At 39.6% G+C, this 27,630-nt stretch overlaps 1 protein-coding gene across 2 annotated transcripts; it reads left to right on the top strand.

Annotated features, from left to right (window-relative positions):
• The first annotated feature begins 29 nt into the window (after window positions 1–29).
• Window positions 30–27,366, top strand: LOC138966527 (PDZ domain-containing protein GIPC1-like). 2 transcript variants are annotated; one of them, XR_011455710.1, is made up of 6 exons: window positions 30–463; window positions 9,502–9,871; window positions 18,575–18,678; window positions 19,435–19,516; window positions 20,224–25,539; window positions 25,924–27,366. XR_011455710.1 is itself a non-coding variant. In XM_070338790.1 (5 exons), exons 1-5 carry the CDS (start codon window positions 161–163, stop codon window positions 20,406–20,408), a joined length of 1,044 nt encoding a protein of 347 aa, XP_070194891.1. In that variant the 5' UTR covers window positions 30–160; the 3' UTR covers window positions 20,409–27,366. The 2 variants fall into 2 exon arrangements, 1 of the variants encoding a protein (XP_070194891.1); XM_070338790.1 differs by having other exon boundaries at window positions 20,224–27,366.
• Window positions 27,367–27,630: the final 264 nt, after the last annotated feature.

Below are 27,630 nucleotides of genomic sequence, written 5' to 3'. Positions count from 1 at the left end.
CCCGCATATACGTCACTTCCTACCTGTCGGCCATTTTCCGTTTTTCCTCTCTAGGGAAGAGAGAGACACAACGAGTCGACAGGTGAAAAGGATACCTGTTGTGTTTTGTTGGGACTCTGGTCCACAGCGACCATCACAGTGAACACACAGACCTGTCAAAATGCATAAACTGTTCAAAAAGAAAAATCAGAGCAACGAAAACCTCTCCGACGCCGCTAAGCATGGAAGCGGTGGGGAGGCGACACGCCCAAACGACAATGCTGCGTCGACAGCCGAGACCAACGGTGGTTCGAAAGTAAGTCATGGATCACAACCATCGACGCCAGCACAACCACCCAGACCTCGGCTAGTGTTTCACTGCCAGCAGGCTCATGGCAGCCCCACAGGAATTATCTCCGGCTTCACCAACGTCAAGGAATTGTATCAAAAGATTGCAGACTGCTATGACATTCCAGTCGAGGAAGTAAGTACACACTGTACTCTGCTCTCCCATTGAACAGTAGGTAGTGTATAATTATCAGTGCTTTTATCTATGATCGGTGGTAGTCCACTGTTTGACGTTGTCTGTCCGGGACGTGACTGTGTAGCCTCTGGCAACTGTGTGAGTGTGAGTGTGTCTGCTTGCTTACATTCACTTACGTTTATAATACAAGTTCAGCGGTCTCAGTACGGACTCACAGATAATGTCTTAATAGTGAAAGTGAAGATGTCACCGACAGATCTGTTCTTGTACACTGAGAAAGGGATAGAGAGAGCCCTGTAACACTCAAGCACTAAAGAGAAAAAAGAGAGATGTTCCAAGTTAATTGATACCCACTGATTAACCAAGACTGCTAGTGGAAAGTTTATTTTTTTCTCCAGGATATGCCGTACCACTTATTATCAGTATTGGGCAACTTACTGCTCAGATCTTGTGGGGGGGGGGGGGGGGGGGGGGTCCGAGTCTGCTGCTGTTCAGCAGATATAATTCTGTATATATATATATATATATATTAGGCCTAAAAAAAAAATAGGTGTGGTTACGGTAACCCGACCTACCCTATTTTTAGGGGCCGACCCTATAACTTTTTATTACATTTGTTAAAACAAAACAAAAAACAAAAAAAAACGAGTGCAGAAAACGCAATGAAAGCGAAAGCGCCCGAGTCGCACACTTTTTTCCCTGTCAAGTAGGTTTAATTTGTACACATTAGAAAAAAAAGTTAAAAAAAAAAAGTGATTGCCTACCTTCCTACCCTATTTTTTTTGGCTATGTTACCGTAACCACACCTATTTTTTTTTTTGGCCTTATATGTTTGGTTAGTCTGAACAGTAATTCAAAGGCTAGTGCTGGTGTACGTTTGTCTTAATCACGTTGTAATGCGAACTGCTGTCTCAGTGAATAATTTGTTTGTGTGATAATTCATTATTTGATATATACCACACAAATGGTATACTCCAGTAACTGAATGAATGGCCCAAAATACCTTATGCCAAGTTCTAATTCTAAGCTGAAGTGTCATATTTGGAGTTGAACATATGGACATGTATACTTGACTGAAACCCACCCACTTTCTCATTCTGTCTTCCTCGCTCTAGTCCTAGGGCAATAGACGTAGTAGAACTGACAACTTGACCGTAACATGGTATTTAAGTTTGAATTAGTAGAACTAGAAGTCTCACTTCGCATGTAACCTGACTGTGCATCAGCGGTATCTGTGGATTTTAGTTTACTGTACTGTGAAACCCCCCCTTTTATTGTTTTAAGACACCCCGATTTAAAATTTCCTCCCTTTTGAGATCTTGTTTTCACAGACTTTCAGTTCATAACCTCTGTAAATGTATCACATTTTAAAACTTTCTCCTTTTTAAGGCCTGATATACTCAGATTTCTTGAGGTCCTAAACGGGGCTGGGGTTCCACTGTACAGTACCCGGCAAAAGAAACGCAATTCATTCGTTAAAAAACAAGAAGGGCAAAGCCCATACGACTCACATGCTTGACCTTGACCTTTACATGACCTTGACCTTCAGGGTCAAGGTCAAATAACTAAACCTAGCATGGAACACAAAGCTGTTAATTCAAGACATAGGAAGTACAATGGTGCTTATTGGTTCTTTCTACCATGAGATATGGTCACTTTTAGTGGTTCACTACCTTATTTTGGTCACATTTCATAAGGGTCAAAGTGACCTTGACCTTGATCATATGTGACCAAATGTGTCTCATGATGAAAGCATAACATGTGCCCCACATAATTTTTAAGTTTGAAACAGTTATCTTCCATAGTTCAGGGTCAAGGTCACTTCAAAATATGTATACAATCCAACTTTGAAGAGCTCCTGTGACCTTGACCTTGAAGCAAGGTAAACCAAACTGGTATCAAAAGATGGGGTTTACTTTGCCCTATATATCATATATAGGTGAGGTATTCAATCTCAAAAACCTCAGAGAAAATGTGAAAAATGTGAAAAATAGCTGTTTTTTAGACAACATTTATGGCCCCTGCGACCTTGACCTTGAAGCAAGGTCAAGATGCTATGTATGTTTTTTGGGGTCTTGTCATCATACACCATCTTGCCAAATTTGATACTGATAGACTGAATAGTGTCCAAGAAATATCCAACGTTAAAGTTTTCCGGACGGACGGACGTCCGGACGGACGGACGTCCGGACGGACGACTCGGGTGAGTACATAGACTCACTTTTGCTTCGCATGTGAGTCAAAAAGAAAACGATTAAATAATATGCGCTACGTACAGCCAGTAAAATATCCTCTACGAATCTGTCTTCCTTTTTGATGTACCTTATCTGGTTCATATTTTACGACAATTTGAAAATGACGAAAAATCACTTGCAACAGTGGGCGCGGATGAGTTGTGTTTCTTTCGCTGGGTACTGTATATGATCTGTTTTTCAAGTCTTTGTATGTGCAGGTGTGTGATTGCAAGTCTGTGTTCAGTGCGTACAGTTCCGTAATTTAATAAACAATAAAACGGTTTCTATACCATGCAATTAGTACAAGTTTCAGAAGTATTCTGTGTGCACATTTTTTATGCAAACACACAAAAGTGATGTGTTCCCAACATGAACATTTTTCTGTGTGAAATAGGTATTGGATTGGAAAGGTACTCCTGGTGCCATCTTCCTGTCTGTACAAAAATGTGATCATGCGGCCCATTTACCATTTGCCTGGGAAGAAAGGGTTGTACAATAATGTATACATACATGTGTATGTGATCATCCATCTACCGATCCAGTAAATGTGATCTAGTTGGCTCACGTAAGTGTAGCCTATGCGATCGTAACTTTGTCTGTCTGTGCGTGCGTGCGTGCGTATGTGCGTGCGTGTGTATGTCTGTGGTAGAAACTCTAACATTTCGTCATTTGAAGACGTCACACGCACGTATGTGCGTGCGTGTGTATGTCTGTGGTAGAAACTTTAACATTTCGTCATTTGAAGACGTCACATTATCATTATGGCGTAAGAGGGTTAGACGTCACGCGAAGGAATTACTGAAAGTCTCGGTCATTGTTACTTTGAGCGGGCCGAGACTAGTTGGCAGTCGTGTCGCAGATATTGTTGACACTCTCTCTCTCTCTCTCTCTCTCTCTCTCTCTCTCTCTCTTCCCGCAGTGGGGCACTGCGGTTATGAAATTAAAGGCCCCTCCTGTTTTTGGAACCGCAGGAGCTTTCTAGTTTGCTGTTAGGTAGATTTTTGGTTCCTCTTTCCTGTCATGCTCTCTTTTTCTTCATGAATTCTTTTCTTTTTTCTGCCTTCTTGCTCATTCACCTGTATTTTTTCCAAAAATCTCTTCTCTTGCCGCTTGTCTCGCGATTCATGTATAGTTTAATCTGTTAGTGTTCTGATGTAAGTCCAGCAGTAGATAGGTTAAGCCTATTTTAACATACTGGAAACTGGTAATCTTCCAGTAGGTATTAATTTAGTTTTACTAAAGCCTGCTGGGACACAAGTAATGGGTTAGTGCATTTGTAAACAGGAATCGCTTGACAAGTGGCCCCCTTCATCCCCCCCTTCCTCGTCCTGATATGGCTCTGCGTAGTCGGCTGGACGTTAAGCAACAAATAAACAAACAAACAAACTCTCTCTCTCTCTCTCTCTCTCTCTCTCTCTCTCTCTCTCTTTCAACTTCAGGCCCTTCAAGCGTTATCATTCTGATTTGTTTCGTTTTGGTTTCATTTTTCTTTTTGATTTATCTCCCTTCTCCCTTCTTTTGCGCTTGGAGGACATCATCTTCTCTGATAAGTCGTTTTGATATTTGTATTGTTGTTTTCATTTTTTTTTATCCTGTTGAAGACCATTAGGTCGAAACGTTGTTCATTGTCATGTGTTTGTATATTTCGTTGCGAGTCCAGAATATTAGGTATTACTCTTAGTCGTGTCCCTGTAAGTAGGCTACATGCAGACAGACATTTCTAGATCTAGTGTCTCGCTTTCTTGCACAGTGTCACCAATGCTTACTGTGTGTGTGTGTGTGTGTGTGTGTGTATGTGTGACGGAGTGATTGAGTTTGTGTTGCTGTTTGTCTATTTCTTACGTGAGCCTTGAAGGCTTCGCCTCTTGTTTTTATGTGCTATGCTTAATTGGATGTAATTTGTAAAAGTTTGGATCTTCCAAACACTTCCATACATGTAAATTGTAATGATGTTCAACAGTATTCTTGTTTTAATGATTCCTATTACGTATGTGTCGGCAATCAGGTGGTAGGAAGTGTAGATCTGTAGAAACGGGGCTAAAGACAAGGCATTTGATAGTATGTACTGCAACGCCCCTCATTGTTAAGCCATTTTGTACTTGTAGTCTGTCTTGTTTTGTTGTTTTAACTTTTAAGTTCAGATCATGCAAGTAAAGTTAACAACTTTGACACATAAAAGTGATAAACCAGGATTTGGGGAACACTATCATTAAAATTGTACATCAGAACATTTTGTTTCCTTGTGAAGACTTTAAATGTTATTGAGTGGGCCAGAATATTTATTTCCTGTTAAAATTTAATTTGATGAAGGGATACAAAATAGAAGTGTGCATTCTTTAATCTTACAGTCCACATTTTAAGAAGGCATTCTTTTGCCTGTCCCATGTCTTTGCACAGGGAACTGATACAAGACAGGAAAATCCAGAACACTGTTTGATTGTGTAAACATAGATAAAGGATTGCCAACCTTATGCCACTCTTATTTAATCTTGGTAATTTTGCACAGTGAATAGAGGCCCACTCAAAGAGTTTGACTTGAACATTGTAAGTTATTGTCTTCTAATAGTTACAAACATCCCCCCCTCCCCTCGTTTCCCTCTCTTGTTTTTGCTTAAACCTTTTTACCAGTGACATATTTTTTAAGAGTTTTAGGTTGATGTATTGAGGCATGTTCTTCCCTGACTATAGCAATAGATCTGTTTCTTATTATTATTCTGCTTCAGGTGACATGTTTAGCTGTTCATTTACTAAGGAATAGTAAATAATAAATTGTCACTGTTGTCTTCCGTGACAAAGATGATGGACTCCCACCCTTTTGATGAGTTTGAGTTTGCCTGTTGTAGTGACATCAGGGATGGCTAAATCGTCCACCCAATCGCCAGGGGCAAGTAAAAACAAGTCGCGTAAGGCGAAATTACTACATTTAGTCAAGCTGTGGAACTCACAGAATGAAACTGAACGCACTGCCATTTTTCAGCAAGGCCGTATACTCGTAGCATCGTCAGTCCACCGCTCGTGGCAAAGGCAGTGAAATTGACAAGAAGAGCGGGGTAGTACTAGTAGTTGCGCTGAGAAGGATAGCACGCTTTTCTGTACCTCTCTTCGTTTTAACTTTCTGAGCGTGTTTTTAATCCAAACATATCATATCTATATTTTTGGAATCAGGAACCGACAAGGAATAAGATGAAAGTGTTTTTGAATTGATTTCGAAAATTCAATTTTGATCATAATTTTTATATTTTTTATTTTCAGAGATTGTTTTTAATCCAAATATAACATATTTATATGTTTTTGGAATTAGGAAATGATGAAGAATAAGATGAACGTAAATTTGGATCATTTTACAATTTTCAGATTTTTAATGACCAAAGTCATTAATTAATTTTTAAGCCACCAAGCTGAAATGCAATACCGAAGTCCGGCCTTCGTCGAAGATTGCTTGGCCAAAATTTCAATCAATTTGATTGAAAAATGAGGGTGTGACAGTGCCGTCTCAACTTTTACAAAAAGCCGGATATGACGTCATCAAAGACATTTATCAAAAAAATGAAAAAAACGTCCGGGGATATCATTCCCAGGAACTCTCATGTAAAATTTCATAAAGATCGGTCCAGTAGTTAAGTCTGAATCGCTCTACACACACACGCACAGACACACACACACACACACGCACAGACACACACACAGACACACACAGACACACACACACACACAGACACACACATACACATACACATGCACCACGACCCTCGTCTCGATTCCCCCTCTATGTTAAAACATTTAGTCAAAACTTGACTAAATGTAAAAACCACCCGGGCTAGCAGAAACCGCCTGGCAGCTCATCGGCTGGCCAGTGAAAATTCTGTTCAAATGCAAAACTTTTGGTTGTACTATCGAGGTTTAAAGCCATATAATTATGAACATTGCAGATGCAGGAACTTCTGTCGTCTGCAAATTCATCGCAATGTTCCAGTGAAACAAAAAAACGAGGCTCCTGTGTGCGTCACCGCTGTTTTAATTGTGTAAAACAAATCTAACACTCATAATTTGTTGTGTGGTATGTACCGGGCCAGCAAAATTTCTGGCGGGCTAGTGACTTTCTTGAAGCTACTCGCTGGGCTGTCCAGTTAACAATTTGTGATTTGGCCATCCCTGGACATGCATGCATTTTAGTTCAAAGCAAGGAAAGTGTTTTTGGATTGGTACAATGAGTCAATGACAGTGTCCTTGTGATGTTTTGCAACTGACTTGATATCTGCACAGTGGTATAATACAATCATGTACCAACCAGTGTGAGGCCCTTCAGATGAGTCAATGACAGTGTCCTTGTGATGTTTTGCAACTGACTTGACATCTGCACAGTGGTATTTATAATACAATCATGTACCAACCAGTGTGAGGCCCTTCAGATGAGTCAATGACAGTGTCCTTGTGATGTTTTGCAACTGACTTGATATCTGCACAGTGGTATAATACAATCATGTACCAACCAGTGTGAGGCCCTTCAGATGAGTCAATGACAGTGTCCTTGTGATGTTTTGCAACTGACTTGATATCTGCACAGTGGTATAATACATAGAGATTACACAACGTCATCGAGTGAGGGACCGAAAAATATTGAAACTCGAGGATGATTTTTTTGTGGTATCAACCGAGACCGTAGGTCGAGGTTGATACCACACAAAAAAATCATCCGAGAGTTTCAATATTTTTTGGTCCCTCACAAGATGACGTTTGTGTAATTTGTGTATACAATGATCAATCTCTATACCTTCCTGTCACTGGAAGCAGCAACACTTGAAAGCATAAGTTCCCTTGACAAACGTCATTTATGATTGGCGTCATCTATGAATGACGTCACTGTCTAGACAAGACAAGTGCCGGTATCGGCAAACCTTGTCGCCGCAAAGGGCTATGACCCGTGCCTTGATACCATTGAGATCATAGGAGATGCACAGCAGTGCCGATACCAGGTTTCTTTAGCTTCACTTTAAAATGATATCAGAACGATAGTTATTCACTTGAAAGTGAACACAGGAGAGTTGTATACAATCATGTACCAACCAGTGTGAGGCCCTTCAGATGAGTCAATGACAGTGTCCTTGTGATGTTTTGCAACTGACTTGATATCTGCACAGTGGTATAATACAATCATGTACCAACCAGTGTGAGGCCCTTCAGATGAGTCAATGACAGTGTCCTTGTGATGTTTTGCAACTGACTTGACATCTGTACAGTGGTATAATACAATCATGTACCAACCCAGTGTGAGGCCCTTCAGATGAGTCAATGATAGTGTCCTTGTGATGTTTTGCAACTGACTTGACATCTGCACAGTGGTATAATACAATCATGTACCAACCAGTGTGAGGCCCTTCAGATGAGTCAATGACAGTGTCCTTGTGATGTTTTGCAATTGACTTGATATCTGCACAGTGGTATAATACAATCATGTACCAACCAGTGTGAGGCCCTTCAGATGAGTCAATGACAGTGTCCTTGTGATGTTTTGCAACTGACTTGATATCTGCACAGTGGTATAATACAATCATGTACCAACCAGTGTGAGGCCCTTCAGATGAGAGGACACCAATTTAATGATGGACACCTCCTGTTATCCCTTTTACGATTATTTAAACCAAAATATATCTGTCATAATAGGCCACCAACAATGTAGGGACACTTATTGACTTAAACTTAAAAGCTGGTCCCAATGGTGGGGTGTCATCAATGGGGTAGCAGGTCTGTACCCAGACGACAAGATTTTACAAGAATATTCTGAGATATCTGTATATAGCTATTCTGATGGACACGTGGGGGGATTCGGGGGCTGTGATTGGATGGTCTCACACATCCCTTTTCCGATCATCAAAGCATAACGCTACGAAAGTTGGCCATTTTTGCCGATATCCAAACGATATCGGCAATAACAAAGACGCATGGTTCCGGTTTCTTCCACGTGTATAAAGTACACGCATACCTCGCCAGGCTTGTGCCTGTGGCTAGTCGACAGACGATGCAATTTGCTTTGTGTGTGTTTTTGTTGTTGCTTACTGTACATGACATACATTACGTGTAAAATCCAGTTCTTTAACTGGCAGCAAACCTTGCAAATTTCCAGAAGCTGCAATCTGAAGCGACCTATCTCTGATTTTTGCAGACGATCTCTCCAATCACCAATGTTTAACACAAAATCAGCAAACTCTCCTGTCACATAGAACGTCCATTGCGTAGTGCAATGTTGAAATGAAGTTACCGGTCTGAAACATTTCGTCGTTTTTTCTGAGACAATCCTTGTTCTCTTATCATCTACAGATTTACCGCAGTCTTCACCACGCGAATTCCCAACAGAAGTCAGACTTTCGAACATACAATCTACGTAGGCAAGCATGATACGTCATAACGTCATATGATTCCTAAGATATTGACGTAATGCTAAGCATCCGGTTATCTTGAGTTTTCTCCGTAATACATGTCCGTGGGTTTTTCAATGTTCGGTTATTTCCGTGGCTTCATGCAGAAAGGGAACCGTCGTCTGCAATCAACGACATGGACCATTCTGGTCCTTGTTGCCGACAAAAACATGATTTTAACACAGAATTTAATGTCAGAATAGCTATATAAACGCTATTGTGTTTTCATCGTAGCAATAGGGTCCGATATTTAGACTCGAACAAGTATAATGCGACTCGTCTTCGACTCGTCGGCATTATACTTGTCTCGTCTAAATATCGGGCCCTATTGCTACGCTGAAAACACAATAGCTGTTAATATTTTACTACATCCTGTTTCGTTTCTGTTTAGATCCTCTTCTGCACACTCAACACACACAAGGTGGACATGAACCGACTGCTGGGAGGTCAGATCGGACTCGAGGACTTCATCTTCGCTCACATCAAGGGTCAGCCCAAAGAGGTGGAGGTGACCAAGTCAGAAGATGCCCTGGGACTAACCATAACGGATAACGGTGCAGGCTATGCCTTTATCAAGCGAATCAAAGAGGGTAGCATCATGGACAAAGTGCCCTTCGTGGCTGTGGGTGACCATATAGAAAAAATTGACGGGGAGTCACTGGTGGGATGTCGACACTTCGAAGTGGCCAAGAAGTTGAAAGAAATTCCCAAAGGGAAGACGTTCTTGCTACGAACGGTGGAGCCCATGAAATCTGGTTTTTGTAAGTATTTACAGTTACTTGTTTTAGGGGTTCTCTTTTCTTTGTTGGGCTATAAAGTCAAACTGACATGAAGGCTAGCGTTGGCATCCATTTATGTTGTTCTAAGAAGTTTTAAAATCATAAGTTTGGTTTCCTGACAGCAGCATTTCAGTATTTAACAGAGAACACTTCAGAAAGAATAGCTTGTATGATGTGAGGTAACCTGGCATTACAATATTCCTCAGGAAAAAGGTGAAGATGGCGATGCAGTTGTTTTACTGCTACTAAAATTTTTTTTACCGTATCCAGATTTGTTGGGCTTTATTTATGCTTGACACTGCACAGCTCTGTGTGTTTCATTGGGCAGCAGATTTATTAAACCATCAGGTGCTGAAGATCAGAATTCAGGGTGTGAATATCATTTGACTCATTATCGGCATGTTACTTTAAGAGTGAGGACTATAATTTTGCCCTTTGTTTCTTCTGTTTTGCTTTGCTGTCTGCTTTATTGTTTGTTTATTCTACTTTTTTTCTTTCTGTTTTCTGATATCATTTTTGCCTTTATTTTCTATTTATTTGCTGGTGTCTGTTCTCTCGCTCTCATTATGGAATAGAGGGATCATCAAGACCATTTAGAAACTGTTGTCAGTGGTTAAACATTACTAGTTACTAATGGTATGAATTCACAAAAGCATCGTTCTTGTCGTTGACCTATTTATGTGCTTTCATTGTAAAAAGATCCCGCGGTGGGGCACTGCGGTTATGAAATTAAAGGTCCCTCCTGTTTTTGGAACCGCAGGAGCTTTCTAGTTTGCTGTTAGGCAGATTTTTGGTTCCTCTTTCCTGTCATGCTCTCTTTTTCTTCATGAATTCTTTTCTTTTTTCTGCCTTCTTGCTCATTCACCTGTATTTTTTCCAAAAATCTCTTCTCGCCGCTTGTCTCGCGATTCATGTATAGTTTAATCTGTTAGTGTTCTGATGTAAGTCCAGCAGTAGATAGGTTAAGCCTATTTTAACATACTGGAAACTGGTAATCTTCCAGTAGGTATTAATTTAGTTTTACTAAAGCCTGCTGGGACACAAGTAATGGGTTAGTGCATTTGTAAACAGGAATCGCTTGACAAGTGGCCCCCTTCATCCCCCCCTTCCTCGTCCTGATATGGCTCTGCGTAGTCGGCTGGACGTTAAGCAACAAATAAACAAACAAACAAACAAATTGTAAAAAGAAATTTGCTCGACAAATTTTGCGCCTATTTTGAGTCTGTATAGTCATCCTATAGGCTTAACAAATTATTGATTGTTAGGAAACGCTATCACAGGATCAGCCAGTTTTCTATCTTATGTTCTTTTTCCCCTCCATTCGCTAGCGAGTTTGAGTGTGATTGATTCATTTTGCTTTTGGCAATGCACATGTCACTTTTGTGGTGCACTTTACCGTTGATCTTATCAAAGGATCTCAAGGCACTGCATCTAAAACTTAGATAAGATGAAGATACGTAGTAAAATTCACCTTGATGATACATCATATCTATGAAAATATAGGTAATGTGCTTGCAACTCCCTTTCTGTAGACATGTTTCGGTTTATACACTGTGCCACATTATATATTTTTCAGTGCTAGTTGATATGGGTTTTTTAACTGCTAAAACTCACTGTCCCTCTGGGTATTATTTCCATACATTTTACATGGATTTATTTGTTACCAATACAACCTAATACTTGTTTCTTTTAGTTTTACTATACCTGAGTTTCTTGAGATTCTGGTGATGTCTGAAGGTAGTATCAATATGTTCAGAGTGTGATCGGTTATACTCAGTTCATTCAGGCACATTTGTTTATATGAAGCCTTAGCCTCACTAGTTTGTGTATGTTTTGTTTTAAACTTACTCAAATTCCAACTCTTGTCAGTTAAAACCTGTTAAAAGAGAAAAAAAAGAGTAGAAAAAGAGCTTGTCTTGTTAATCAATGAGATGCACTTTCTCACTCTGGTTTGAAGTTTTCATTGAGTTCAAGAACGGACATTTTGCAGGTAGATGAGTCTTTTCGTATTAGCTTAAAAGGTACAACCAAGTGTAAATAAAGAGCGAAAGGTGAGTGCACCTTCCCCCCATGTACCTGTGATAGGGTGGAGTGGAAGGGGGAAATACCTGCCAATGGGGTCGTGGAGCCACGTTGACAGCCATCTTGGATACGCCGTGTACCTCCTACACTGCTTTCTGATCTTAAACTACTGGCGTCTCTACTTCCTGAATCCTGCTCGCAGTGCCATTGTGGAATTCTGTTTGTGATGGGGTCTGGTGGTTTCCGATTGTCCGAATGTTCATGGAAACCTTCGGGTTTGCATAACAGTTTTTATAGGGCTAAGAAATTAGCCCTAACATTTTCAATCCTGTTTGATTGCACTTCGTCTCCCGAGGTGATCGTAGTGTTTCGGCACTCGGTTACATACCCAAAAAGTGCATCTGCGTCATTAGCAAGTTTCCTCTGTGGTAGAAGCTTATCTCTCAACTTGACATTGATTTATTATTGTGCTAACCCTCCTCTCCCTAGTGATTGGCTGGGGAACTGGTCACTAGTAACATTTATTGTTAATAGTTTATGAACCCTTTATTCAAATCAATAGGTTCTTTCGGTTTCCATGGCAACAGCGTTGAAGTTCTGCCATTGCTCACTATGTCCTTTTTACATTTAGTCAAGTTTTGACTAAATGTTTTAAAGTAGAGGGGGGAATCGAGACGAGGGTCGTGGTGTATGTGTGTCTGTGTGTGTGCGTGTGTGTGTGTGTAGAGCGATTGAGAGTAAACTACTGGACCGATCTTTATGAAATTTTACATGAGAGTTCCTGGGTATGATATCCCCAGACTTTTTTTTTCTTTTTTTGGATAAATGTCTGATGACGTCATATCCGGCTTTTTGTAAAAGTTGAGGCGGTACTGTCACACCCTCATTTTTCAATCAAATTGATTGAAATTTTGGCCAAGCAATTTTTGACGAAGGCCGGACTTTGGTATTGCATTTCAGCTTGGAGGCTTAAAAATTAATTAATGACTTTGGTCATTAGAAATCTGATAATTGTAATTAAAATTATTTTTTTTCAAAACGATCCAAAATTACGTTCATCTTATTCTTCATCATTTTCTGATTCCAAAAACATATAAATATGTTATATTCGGATTAAAAACAAGCTCTGAAAATTAAAAACATAAAAATTATGATTAAAATAAAATGTCCGACATTGATTTAAAGACAATTTCATCTTATTCCTTGTCGGTTTCTCATTCCAAAAACATATAGATATGATATGTTTGGATTAAAAACACGCTCAGAAAGTTAAAACAAAGATAGGTACAGAAAAGCGTGCTATCCCGCTCAGCGCGACCATTACCGCACTATTCTGGCTTGTCGATTTCACTGCCTTTGCCACGAGTGGTGGACTGACGAAACTACGAGTATGCGGTCTTGGTGAAAAAATGCAGTGCGTTCAGTTTTATTCTGTGAGTTCGACAGCTTGACTAAATGTAGTAATTTTGCCTTACGCGACTTGTTATTCTTTGTGGTTGTTCTGGATTCTAGTCCTCGAGTTGTTGGGAAAGGTGTGTAGATGTGTGTGTGGTCAGGGTTCATTATGTAATAGGATTACTGGGTCAGTGAATGCCTGTTCATTCTTTGATGGAAGTGGGGATATTTACAATTTACAAACAGTTTTCTTTGTTGCTCAATCAGTTTCTTCTCTGAGAATGGGACAGCAATGAAGGGTTCTACTAGTGTAACACGCACGGAGTATCCGTAAGCCTTGTGACGATCTACATGTCATCAATTCTGTGGGTAGTGGCAGTTAAACCTACCTATTAGTATTAGTGTGGTAATGACCCTGTCTCACGCACAGGGCGGGATTGTTGGAAGGTCACGTACATGTGTACACGCTCCAATGTTCCCCCCTGCAGTTGCATGCCATGACATTGTCTGAATGGTAAGCCGAGACTAACACTCCCTGACAACAGTGGATTGATCAGAGGATTTTCTGTCACAACTGGTGAGACACAGGGTGTCAGCAGAGGCACATCGTAGGGCCTGCTTACATAGAGCATGGCTGTGAGTAATGCCTGCTGGTAGTGGCAGCAGCTTCTGCAGCAGTGTGTACCACCAGTCTCCTGTTGACTCTAGCCTGCACCTCACTTGTTGAGTCAACACTCAAACTTTTTTTTGCATTTTTATTTTTTGGGATAAGGATGATGGAGGGTCGACTGCCGGCTCCACTCTGAAATTGATGCAACCCTCTGACATTTTTTTTTAGGATACTTGTGGGCGGAAAACATTTTGTAACCTGTTTGATGAGAGGATTCCTGTCTGCATTGTTGCGGCTGCGAATAATGAATGGCTTTTGACAGTGAATAATGAAGGGCCGTTTTGTTAGGGATGCTAATTACTCTTTCGGAATATTTTGACAAGCTGGCTGTTGAAATTCTCAAGGGGTTGCTAGGGAGCTTGCATCTATTTCTAATGATATTTTGATAATAATGTTTGCCTATAACTATAAGTTCTTGATTGTAGAAAAAACTTTTGTGGATTCTCAATGACTTGTGACATTTTAAGTTACAAATGATGAGTAGTTGAAAATAATCAGGGGAGTTGATAAACGCCAGTTACCAATATTTTATTTTTAATGATATGAGACCAGGGAATTGGAAGTGAATCTGAATACAGAGCTTCTGCAGATTTTGTTCTCATGTATTACCATTTAGTTTGACATGTATTTTTCTTCTTCTTCTGCGTTCGTGGGCTGAAACTCCCACATACACTCGTGTTTTTTGCACGAGTGGAATTTTACGTGTATGACCGTTTTTTACCCTGCCATTTAGGCAGCCATACGCCGTTTTCGGAGGAAGCATGCTGGGTATTTTTGTGTTTCTATAACCCACCGAACTCTGACATGGATTACAGGATCTTTTTCGTGCGCACTTGGTCTTGTGCTTGCGTGTACACACGGGGGTGTTCGGACACCGAGGAGAGTCTGCACACAAAGTTGACTGAGAAATAAATCTCTCGCCGAACGTGGGGACGAACTGACGCTGACAGCGGCCAACTGGATACAAATCCAGCGCGCTACCGACTGAGCTACATCCCCACCCGTTTGACATGTATGACAAGTTTCTCTTCTACCAGTATTTTTTGGGCACTCATACTTCATTCAGAATGTTTCGTCTGTAAATGTGTCGTATGTTCTGTCAATACATTTGACATAATTGTAACGTATCTGGGGCCACTTTTGTGTTTATCGCAGCTTTCTTTTCTGTGTTTGAACAGGTTTGAAAGTGAAATCTTGAGGATGTAGGAGAGGGACAAATGTTGACACATTGTTTAATTCTAAAGGAAGGGGAAAATTCAGGTCATGAATGTTTGATTTCCTCCTTTTCTTTATTTGGTGTTTAACGTCGTTTTCATCCACGAAGGTTATATCGCGACGGGGAAAGGGGGGAGATGGGATAGAGCCACTTGTCAATTGTTTCTTGTTCACAAAAGCACTAATCAAAAATTTGCTCCAGGTGCTTGCAACGTAGTACAATATATTACCTACTGGGAGAATGCAAGTTTCCAGTACAAAGGACTTAACATTTTTTACATACTGCTTGACTAAAATCTTTACAAAAATTGACTATATTCTATACAAGAAACACTTAACAAGGGTAAAAGGAGAAACAGAATCCGTTAGTCGCCTCTTACTGGGGAGCATCGGGTAAATTCTTCCCCCTAACCCGCGGGGGGTTGATTTCCTCCCTAGGCAAGAGGAGTATGTAAGGCTATAATAGAGCAGGATATGTATTCAGGTTATTCTTTTCTAGCATTGTGAAGGCAATACAATTTCTAGCGAAGGGTAGAGAAAAAGAGGGCTTCAGAGTAAGAGAAATGGAAGAAAAAGAAGATTGAACATGTAGAGACTACAATGCTGTGAGTGGTCAACAGCATTGGTGAAAGTTTAATGAAGAGAGTCAGCAGTCACCATGGCAAGGTTGGCGTACAAATTTGCTTTTCACCGATTGGTCAAATGTTGTGGTTTGCTTGACTCTGCTTTCTTGGTTGATGTTCTCATTCAGCAAATTTCGTGGGCGCCATTCTGGGGGCCTTTTTTTCTGGAAAATATTGTGTGTTTGTGACAGTGAGTGTGTGTGCATCAGTGTGTGTGTGTGTGTGCGAGCGTGCGGGGGCTACAGAGCTTCAATAGGCTATTGTACTGAATTGAATGGTTCTTGTTTTTCCTCTTGTAATAATACACTAGTCTGCAATGACTTTTGCCTTCTCTTTCTCCTTCTAGCAGTAATGTTTTTGTGTGTTGCAAGTGAACTTTTTTTGTCTTGTGGTGTTCCAACAAGACCACTACACATATAAGTTCCTTTAAGCGGACTGCAAATGTTCAGAACTGTGTATACAATACATGTATGAACAGTTTTGGTCAAGTATTTGTCTGTTGATATGTAGTTTTTGATCAGTGTAAGAGTTGGCACCTATTTAAATGTGGATGTTGAAGAATGATGTTCATGTTTAATGCCTTTTTCTGTTGCTGATATTAATTTATTGGCTTTTCTGTGCTGGTGCTTTCAGATGGATTTGGTAACTTGTTGAAAGAGAAGTTGACATTCTGTGGTGTGGTGTAGTGGTCTGTTAGTGCTCAGTTGTGACTGTCCTTTCTGGTGCAACGTGATACACAGTCACTGGCAGACTCGTCTTTGTCTTGTGCTGCATCTCTTTCTCTATTCAAGCTTTTTCACCTTGATTTTTTACACAAGAGTCCACAATAAAAAAGAAGAAAAATATTAAAGCTTTCTTGTGGTGGCATGTATGTGCCGAACACCTGCTTGGGGATTGATTTTCTGTCTGTGTTGGTAAACGCTGAGGCTTATGTATTGTACTGTCTCTTCACATGTGAACACGCAATATTGCTAGCAGTAGAGTTGTTTCTGTTCAGAACCAAAATATGTTATTTTCAAAGTTCTGTTCATTGTTTTGATGATGATTGATATTTTACCCCCCCCCCCCCCCCCCCCCCCCCCCCGCGGGTTAGGGGGAGTCCCAAATTGGTTGGGACGAGAAAGAATTTACCCGATGCTAACCAGCATGTCGTAAGAGGCGACTAACAGGTTCTGTTTCTCCTTTTACCCTTGTTGGGTGTTTCTTGTATAGAATATGGTCAATGTTTGTAAAGATTTTAGTCAAGCAGTATGTAAGAAATGTTAGTCCTTTGTACTGGAAACTTGCATTCTCCCAGTAAGGTCATATATTGTACTACGTTGCAAGCCCCTGGAGCAATTTTTTGATTAGTGCTTTTGTGAACAAGAAACAATATTAACAAGTGGCTCTATCCCATCTCCCCCCTTTCCCCTATCCCATCTCCCCCCTTCCCCCGTCGCGATATAACCTTGAATGGTTGAAAACGACGTTAAACACCAAATAAAGAAAGAAAGAAAGATTGATATTTTCCCTTTAAACAAAGTTTTTTGTGTTTGTGTGTAGAAGACTTTTATCAGCTCAAGAAAAGATGTTGTTGTTGACTTACTTTGAAAATTGGCCTTGTTTGGATCTTAAATGAGAACAGTTATCTGCTGACTTGCACATGTACTCCATTCGAGTATTTATTCTTTGAGCTGTTAGTGTTACTCTTGGCAAAACATGAAGGAAAAAAGTACCGCCATGATCACAATGCAGAATTAGCACAAAAAGATCAATGCCTGTTCTAAGCTACTGTTATTGAGAACAATTAATTTCACAGTGCCTAGGACATGTATAAACCGGAAGCCGTTTTATCTGAAGTGCTCTTCACAAATCTGTCATTCTATGTTCATTTTTGTATGGCTACACATTTCTCTTCTTAAAAACCATGGTGTTGTGATTGGAAGCAGTGTTAGGAAATTGTCAGTGTTAGTTGTGTCAGCAGGGCCTATGAGTATGAAGATTCCCCCCTCCCCCCCCCCCCCCCTCACCATCTCTCTCTCTCTCTTTCCCTGCCCTAATTCTTCACTGTTTGATAAACTAACTTAGGACTGTCCCACTTGTGGGCTCCCTTTTCTGTCTCTTTGCTTCTGGTAACTGTTGTTCCTGTCACTTGGCTGTGTTTTGGATGCTGTTGTTACCTTTGCGGTCATTAGCTGGGGGGGTTCGATCCCTAAGAATTTGGACTTAGTACTGCTTTGTTCTTAGCGCCGAGGACTTTAACTTGTGGCACAAAGCTCAGAGTCAGAATAATGAAGTATATATGTTTTAAAGAAATTGTAACGTCAGAGAGCAAAACTGTTGCCAGAGAGCACAATTGTGTGTGTATGTGTGTGTGTGCGCGCACAAGTGCATATATGTGTGTGTATATACGCTCATGCAGGGGACATGTTAATTTAACTTTGGTTTATTTTTGTGATTGGTATTATCAGGTAAAAGCTGATCTCCTGTAAAGCACTGTTTTTGAGTACATGTCCTGGTTCAGTGGTTGATTTCTGCACTCATGCCTTTGAAAAAAACAAAACAACACCAATCATATGCTATTCCTACTTAAAATTCTTGCTGTTCCTTTCCTACATTCATACCATGCAGTTCACCTACTTAACCTGTTCTTTACTTTATACTTTATAGTGCCTGTCGAGTGATCAGATTTGTAAAATGGGACTTGTACTAGAAAAGCTGATCATTATTATTAGTTTTGTATGAATACATTTTTGTGATGGTTGATTTGTGTGTGTGCAGCGAATATCGGTCCATCCAGTGGGGGAAAGAAGGGAGGCGGCAGTCTGGGTACAGGGAAACAGACGCTGCGATTACGCTCCAAGGGTCCTGCTACAGTCGAAATGGTGAGTTTTAGCAGAAGGAATCGAAGTCCATGGAACTCGCTTTGTCCTCCACCCCCCCCCCCCCCCCCCTTCCCCAAGAAAGCTAAAAGGCAGAATGACAATTGACATGTAAGAGCAGGCTGTGATTTCAGGAGTTTGTTAGAGGAGTTCGGTAGTGTATTATTTTGCTTGTTAATTGTTGTTGATCATTTTGTGAATTATACTTTAGTTAGGTGCTCAGAAGACAAGAAAAAAAAGTGTTACCGTACACAAAGAAAATGAAAATAATAAGCTTTAATACATCACATACGGAAACTAAATGAGTCAGGTGTTTCACTTTCAAGGTGTATGCTCTTCATTATTGCAACCTTTTTGAAATCAGCATAATTCATTAACAGTAATTGGTCTTTGTACTGTTGACTAAACCGGCACGGTTGGCCTAGTGGTAAGGCGTCCGCCCCGTGATCGGGAGGTCGTGGGTTCGAACCCCGGCCGGGTCATACCTAAGACTTTAAAATTGGCAATCTAGTGGCTGCTCCGCCTGGCGTCTGGCATTATGGGGTTAGTGCTAGGACTGGTTGGTCCGGTGTCAGAATAATGTGACTGGGTGAGACATGAAGCCTGTGCTGCGACTTCTGTCTTGTGTGTGGCGCACGTTATATGTCAAAGCAGCACCGCCCTGATATGGCCCTTCGTGGTCGGCTGGGCGTTAAGAAAAAAACCCCAAAAAACAAAAACTGTTGACTAAGTTTTGCACTTTTTTTCCCCTCCTTACAGCCTGATGATGTTGTCAATGTTGCTGTGGAGAAGATCAACGGGCTGCTGGAGTCCTTCATGGGCATCAACGACACAGAACTCTGTACGTTATCTTCATTTTTGCATGATGTTTCCATGGGCGCGTAGCCTCAGATCTAAGCTCTAAGGCTACGCGCCCATAGTGGTTGAGATGCTGGCCTTCTGTGTGAAAGGTTTGGGTTTTGAATTCTGGCCGTTCCTGGTGGGTTAAGGGTGGAGATTTTCCAATCTCTCAGGTCAAGTTATGTGCAGATCTGCTAGTGCCTTATCCCCCTTCATGTGTACATGCAAGCACAAGACTAAGTTTGCAGGAAAAGATCACGTAATCCATGTCAGAGTTCGCTGTGTTAAACATGAACATTCCCAGCATCCCCCGGAATTTGAGTATGACTGCCTAAATGGCGTGGGGAAAATGATCATACAAGTAAAAGCCATCTCGTGCCTACGATTATACGTAGAAGTGGCAGCCAATGAACACAGAAGAAGATAAAGTGTTACAGTTATTGGAAAAAAAATCCACCAAATTAAAAAAAAGAAAAAAAAAAGTACTTTTTGCTTGAGGGGCAGTGTATATTTATTTAACCCTTACGGCTCCAATGTCTCAATTAAGTGACATTATCCCTCAGCTCTCAGGTCACTATATTTATTTCTTGTGACATGGAAGAATGGCTTTTTAGCTTTCACCTAAAAGGAAAAGCAAAAAAAGTCAAGAATCTTTTCCGGGGGAACATCCCGGCCAATTTGATCAACTGAGTCGTTGTTTGTGTGCAGCTCAAACGATCTGGGAGATTGGGAGCAAGGCAGACAACCCTCATGACTTTGCCATGGGCATGGACAACTCGGACCTGAAAGATTTTGGATTCACGGACGACTTTATCTTCGACCTGTGGGGTTCCATCAGTGATGCCAAGAGTGGGCGTCTCAACAAAGTATCGGAATTCAACGAGCAGTTTTAACACTCCGTTTCTTCTCTATACTCCCCCACCGTTTATACATGCGAACATATCTATTGTAGCATCATGTTCACGCCAACATTTACTGACTCAGAACGTCTGCATATTTTCCTTGGTGGCACAGTGCAGGAGGGTTGATGGGTTTTGTAACTTGGAACGTATGGCATATCTTTTCAGGGTTTCTTGACACAAAAAGGTGATCATATAGTACACTTTGAGAGAAGCTAGTCACAGAGAGAAGTGACAGTTATTCCCCCCAACAACCTTTGAAATGTCAAATTCATGGTTAAATTCAACAATGCGCTTATACTCAGAGGTATTAACTTTCCCTCCTGCCTAACAGGCATAACTTTACATGCACATTGTTTAAATTGCTGCAACGAAAATAAGGCCTTGAACTGATTTTTTAGACCTCGAGAAAAGAAATTGAAAGAAAAGGTTTCACTTAGACATTTAGAATGATTGCAAATCTGAGCCAAGTCCACAGTTTTTCTCTTTGATTGTCAAGGTCAGTCATAGATTTGCACAGTGTTCAAAAAGGAAGTGAGCACAGATGCGGTTAGGTCTTCTGAGGCCTTTTTGAACAGTGGAAGACAACAGAGATGACACTATCCTGTACCACATCAGTCATCCTCGCAACCAGGAATGTTCTAAGAATGTTGTGATAACCATTCATGTACATTTTTAGCTTTTTCTTCTGCACACGAGCAAGGAGTATATTAGCTTCTTGCTGCTTTTTTCCGGATGAAAGTAACCTAGTTTTGTAACTGATATGAGAGATTGTTTATTTTGGTCAGTTGAAACTGAACAGAATGTATGCAAGGCTTGTGTGTTTGGGGGGAAAAAGTTAAGAGAGTATGCTGAATTTTCAGATTTGTTATGCTTCAGGAAAGTTACACACATTCAAAGTTATCACACAACATTTTTGATTTGTTGTATATCATATAAATGTAAACCACACATTTGTTTTTAGTGTTTATCAATTTTTTTCCCTCAGATTTGTTGCAAGTGATGTAACTGAATTTTTCACTGTTGTATTTTTTATTTTTTATTGTGGCATCAAACCTTGAATACTAATTTTAGCCAGGGTCTCTTACGTTTGTGGCAGTAAACAGTTAAGGGATTGTTGATCATGTGTTTAAATGCAATGTTGCTGTTAGATCATTGTGTTGACAAGAATGTGATTAGAAGAGTTGTGATTCATTCTTTCTTCTGTGAAAGGTGTGTTCCTTTTAACTATTTTTACATTGTTGTTGCCAAATTTGATGTACAAGAAAATATAATATGCTGTCATCAACTGTACTATATGTAATCCAAACTGATTTGGGTAGGATGTGTAGTGTTTGATATTTCATGGTGTCTGTGCTTGAATATTTATTGTGATTGTGAATGAATTGCCAGTGTGCTTGTGAATGTGATATGAATCTATACACATGTGTACTAGTTCTGCAGTCAGATTTCTGCATTTTTTTTGCAGTGTACAACATAGCATCAAACATATCACATGTGCTGTTCTTACCTTGTTCGCTTTCTTTTGTAATTCTTTCTGCATAACTCAAAATATCTGGCGGAGGTTGTTCTGAATTTGGATAATTTTTAAAAATATTTACAAACATTTAAAACATCACAAACATTCCAGTTTTATAAAGTTTTAGAATTTGTGAAAACATTCCAATGATAATTGAGATATGTTGCATATGCCTAAGTGATCTTTCTCACATTTTAAGAAGGATCATTTGATGTGTACATTCCACTGGATATTTTTTTAATGTATTTTTTCCCTGTTAACTCGTCCAACAGTTTTTGATGTATTTAGATTATTAAAATCGGTTTGCACAATCAGATTAGCTCAATTTTGTGTAAACAGAGAGTGTACTTTGACTGGCTCAATTTTGTGTGTGTTTTGTATACTGTGGGAAACTTAAAGGATGGAGATGAAAATCAAGAATGTTTACATCTTTCTCTGATTTGCTATTGTATGACGTAATATTTTTCATGGGAAGCTTCACGTGTGAACTGGAAACATAAATGGCACCTCTAGTATATTCACTGTGTGTCAATTCCTTTGAGTTGTTAATGTTCAGATTTTGTGAGCCGGTGTACAAAAACTCAATCTTTTACCCCAAGGAACCTTGAGTTCAACGAAGAATGTTCAAAAGAACGAATTAACATATTCAGTTTAAAAGTTTCTGAGAGGATGTATATATCCTAAACTTTGAAATCTTCATTTACTTTTCAGTAGAAGTAGAAAATTAAGTGTCTTGCCATGGTTATTCCGGCAAGGCTTTCTCTGTCCATTTTATGATTATTTTGTTTAGGGATAAAATTAATAGGGTTTTTTTTTAAATGAAGAAGTTTTCACCTTGGTGAAATTTTAGGACGGGCGCAATGGCTTGGTGGTAAGACGCTGGCCTCCAAAGCGGAAGGTCGTGGGTTTGAATCCCGGCCACGCCTGGTGGGCTCCCAGGTCAACTTATGTGCAGACCTGCTAGGGCCTTATCCCCCTTCGTGTGTACACGCAAGCACAAGACCAAGTGCGCACGGAAAAGATCCTGTAGTCCATGTCAGATTTCGGTGGGTTATAAAAACACAAACATACCCAGCATGCTTCCCCCGAAAGCGGCGTGTATGGCTGCCTAAATGGCATGGTAAAAACGGTCATACACGTGAAACTCCACTCGTGCAAAAACACAAGTGTACATGGGAGTTTCAGCCCACGAACGCAGAAGAAGAAGAAGAAGAAGGTGAAATTTTAGGGTAGTGCAAGTATGGTAGCCTTCAGCTAAGCACATCTTAACAGTCAGAGAAAGATGAAATGCATTTTGTTTAATTGAATTTTCATGCCTTTCAAGAGAAATTTTGCTAAATCTTGTACAGTTTGCTCTTCTTGTTTATTTTTGTTCTCAGTAAAATAATGTGCGAATAGTCGAGCTGGATAACACGCTGTTTAACACAATGAACAAAGTCAGTTTTTCAAGACTTTCGTCGTTGCTGCAAGACCTATCGTTGCAGAGTTATGTCCCTTCTCATCGCATTTGGGACAACCTCTTGTTCTTTCTAGTTTTTGCCAGCTGTTTTATGTTGTTTTTTCTGCCATCTTAATTTTGTGTGTGTAGTCTGTACAGGGTTGTTAATTTTTTTTTTTTTTAATAAACTGCTATTGTAGATTACATTTTTCTTTTTTCTATCTTCATCCTTTCTGGTGTGCATTTGATACTGTGCTTTAAATTACTTGTTAAGTAGTGTCTACAGAAAAGCACAAGTATGGCATTGCATATCTTCTTTTTCCATTTAGTATTCAGAAGTGTACTCCTTCCACTTTGGGCAAGCATTTAATTGTTGGTCAGGAATAAACGGTTGAATGAAAAAAGATAAAATCACATGAAGGGCGTTGAACTTTATAAAAATAAAAAAAATAAAAAGCTGTTCTATAGTGCGTGTCCCTTAAATGTCTCCAGGCAAATTACGATAAAAGTTGACAGCATGTTTTACTGTTCAAGCAAAGTTATGCACTCTAGAACAAACACTGTGATCAGTTGGATAAGTCCCAGTGACCGACTAAAAACTACATTTTTCTTGTACCAGGTACCCTGTATCCAGTGCCTGCCTACAGAAAATCACTATGCCAGCGCACTTACCTTCTTTCTGAACAGAAGTGAGTGAGAAAAAACCGCCTTGAAGTTGATCAAAATGTTGAAAAATGTGCCTTCTCGCAGCGAATTTGTCCCAAAACCTTCTTATGCAAAATTAGCTGTCAAACTGCTTGACCAGTCCAGGCTATTAAACCTTCTTTGAGAGCTTCAGATTAGGGCAATTTGGTTTTTACAGATGCATGTACTTTTTAAATCTGTCCAAAAAGACATTAAAGAATAGAATTGAGATTTTGTGAAAAACTCTTTGATATTGAACTCTTTTGTATGCATGATTGGAAAAGGTCTTCTTGTTTGTTTTATAACTTCTGACTCACATCAGATGGATGTTTAGAGAATACTTGTTTTATAACTTCTGACTCACATCAGATGGATGTTTAGAGAATACTCCTGTCTCTATAGTATTTTACAAGAAGAAATGCCTGTGTTGTGTAGGAACTGAAGTTTCAAGCAAGGTTTTCTCTCTACTACTTTATTAAATTGTGCAAGGTGATGGCTTATTATTTTTAAAGTCATCGCTAAAGGTGTGGTTGTGATGATTACAAGACCTTGTTTTTGTGTGGTAGTCAAATTTGATGAGTGAATGTGTGAACACACTGCACAGTTTTAGATTCATATTTTGCCATGATTTTGCTGTCTGCTATTGTGTAATTTGACTGTCTCTTGATATTGCTACACAATCTATTTTTGTAAAGCTGTTTACACTCTCTTGTTGGTTGAAACTGAAGATGTGTTTGCTCATTTTATAAAGTGCTGTCTGGTTAATATTATTTTGGAAAATATGAGTTCATTACGAATACTTTTAAGTACTTCTTTTGCATTTGTATGGAGTTAACGTAATTGTTTAATTTATTAGAATGGATGAAATTTAGCAGTGTATACTTGTAGCACCTTATGGAGGTTTTGTATGCTTTGTGGGGTTGAGAAACAACAGGCAAGGTGTATGTTTTCCAACCCCCCGCGGGTTAGGGGGAAGAATTTACCCGATGCTCCCTAGCATGTCGTAAGAGGCGACTAACGGATTCTGTTTCCCTTTTTACCCTTGTTAAGTGTTTCTTGTATAGAATATAGTCTATTTTTGTACAGATTTTAGTCAAGCAGTTTTACCCGATGCTCCCCAGCATGTCGTAAGAGGCGACTAACGGATTCTGTTTCCCTTTTTACCCTTGTTAAGTGTTTCTTGTATAGAATATAGTCAATTTTTGTAAAGATTTTAGTCAAGCAGTATGTAAGAAATGTTAAGTCCTTTGTACTGGAAACTTGCATTCTCCCAGTAAGGTAATACATTGTACTACGTTGCTAGCCCCTGGAGCAAAGTTTTGATTAGTGCTTTTGTGAACAAGAAACAATTGACAAGTGGCTCTATCCCATCTCCCCCCTTTCCCCGTCGCGATATAACCTTCGTGGTTGAAAACGACGTTAAACACCAAATAAAGAAAGAAAGAAAGTATGTTTTCCAGTATCAAATTCAGTAAATCAGTTTAGTTGATTCAACAGACGGGCGCAGTGGCGTGTTGGTAAGACGTCGGCCTCCTAATCGGGAGGTCGTGAGTTCGAATCCCGGTCGCTGCCGTCTGGTGGGTTAAGAGTGGAGATTTTTCCGATCTCCCAGGTCAACTTATGTGCAGACCTGCAAGTGACTTAACCCCCTTCGTGTGTACACGCAAGCACAAGACCAAGTGCGCACGGAAAAGATCCTGTAATCCATGTCAGAGTTCGGTGGGTTATGGAAACACGAAAATACCCAGCATGCCTACTCAACGAAAGCGGAGTGAAGCTGACTATGCTCTCAGAGTATAGTGTGGGGAACCCAAATGGGCAAACGAGCTCACACTTCACCAGACAATTCTGGAACACTGAAGAAGAAGAATGATTCATCAATTTAAAGGGTGTACACATTTTCTGAAATAAGCAGTAAAGCTTTGGATAAAGAAATTGATAACCACCATCATACAGATGTTAAACAGGCTAAAAATGATTGTACCAACAAGGAAAATGTGACCAGGTAAATGTTTCTTTTCATTGATTTTTAAATGCTTCTTTGGAAAACTCAAGACAATAGCAATTTTGTTGCTGATGATAATATTCTGTGCCTATATGTGTGTCTAAGAAACGGTTAACAGTGTTATCAGGCGTGTTCTGATCTCTTCCTTTATTGATAGAAATCAATAAAGTAGATATAGTTTCTGTTAGAATACCATTGATACCTATATCAGTGTCAGTAAAGTTGAAGCAGTTTATAGTTAGCTATTAATTTTAGAAGAAAAAAATTAATTGAGTTTTTTGTTTTTATTTTATTAAGCCTGTGACAGCGCTTAATTAATCTAGATTTGTTTTGCAGTGCCTGTAGATATTCAGCTTCGGTGTGGATGTTTTTTTCTTTTAAAGACTGTGTTTAAACTTTTAGCATTGTAACACCTATGTTTTTATTCAGTGTTTGACTTCAAAATCCTGAATTTAATGCATTCTACTTGTGCACTGTCTCATTTTCAGCCATTTTGTTTTAGAATTTGCAGTTATCCAAATATATGAATATTCAATGCTGAGAGGGTTAAACAGCTTGTGTTTGCATTACAATAGGTATATGTGCAGGAATGGGATTGAACCAATATGGCATATGCACAGAAGATAGGAGTTTTGGTCATCAGACTGTTAAAACTCCGTTGTGCTGAAAACATGAGAAAGTGAATGTGTATCATGTCTTTTTCACCAGAAGCTTACAAAGTGACAGTGATTAATGAAAGTAAGACACAAATAAAGGAAGCAAATTTGTAAATACACTCTGTATAAACGACCCAACAGCATATTTGAGATGGTGTTTTGCATATCACTTGGGAAATGTGTGTATTCAGTGTCTTACATGATGTGACCATTTCTTTAATCATTGCACCCTATCATATTTATCCGTCAGATCAATTTACTGTTTGAATCAATCATACTCACTTGGTATGATAAGTTGTACTTAAATTTATAGCTAACTACTTGTAATGTCAGTTAGATAACGATTTCTCGACAAGCTGTCCAGACAATGATACTTTTTAGCTTAGGTCCGTGAGAGATGTAAATCAAGTTAGTGGACACTGTATCAAAGACAAAGTAACAAACAGATGTTAAAAATTCGAATTCATCCCAAGAAAATTGTTGATTTTTTTTCTTCTAGATGTGAGTAATGTATGATAAAGTTCAGTATTTTATCCCCAGTAGTTTTTATTTTAAAAGCACTGTGGTGTAGTGGACAAAACTACTTGTGTAAATTAAACTGCTTCAGTAATTCTACAACGGTGTTCAATTAAAACAGCAGTGATTAAAAATTTTTTAAAAACTCTTGTTAGTAAATTTTATGGTCCCACCATTTTGAAGTTGAATTGTCTGTGTTCATTTTAAGTTTTCTCCATAATGGAGCAAGTACTTGGTAACTGTCAGTACATTGTTTCCCTCCAGAGCCTTTGTAGTGTTCAGTTCTACTTTCGTATTGATTTACTGTGCTGTTTGACGCTTTCACTTCATGTCGATAATAAAGTGATGATGTCAGTTATTTCAGTTTTTGATTTTGTTTTGAGGAAAGCGCACACCCC

The sequence above is a fragment of the Littorina saxatilis genome, linkage group LG5 (genome assembly GCF_037325665.1).
Source record: "Littorina saxatilis isolate snail1 linkage group LG5, US_GU_Lsax_2.0, whole genome shotgun sequence".
NCBI classification, from domain to species: domain Eukaryota; kingdom Metazoa; phylum Mollusca; class Gastropoda; order Littorinimorpha; family Littorinidae; genus Littorina; species Littorina saxatilis.
This window is presented reverse-complemented; position numbering and strand designations above follow the sequence as displayed.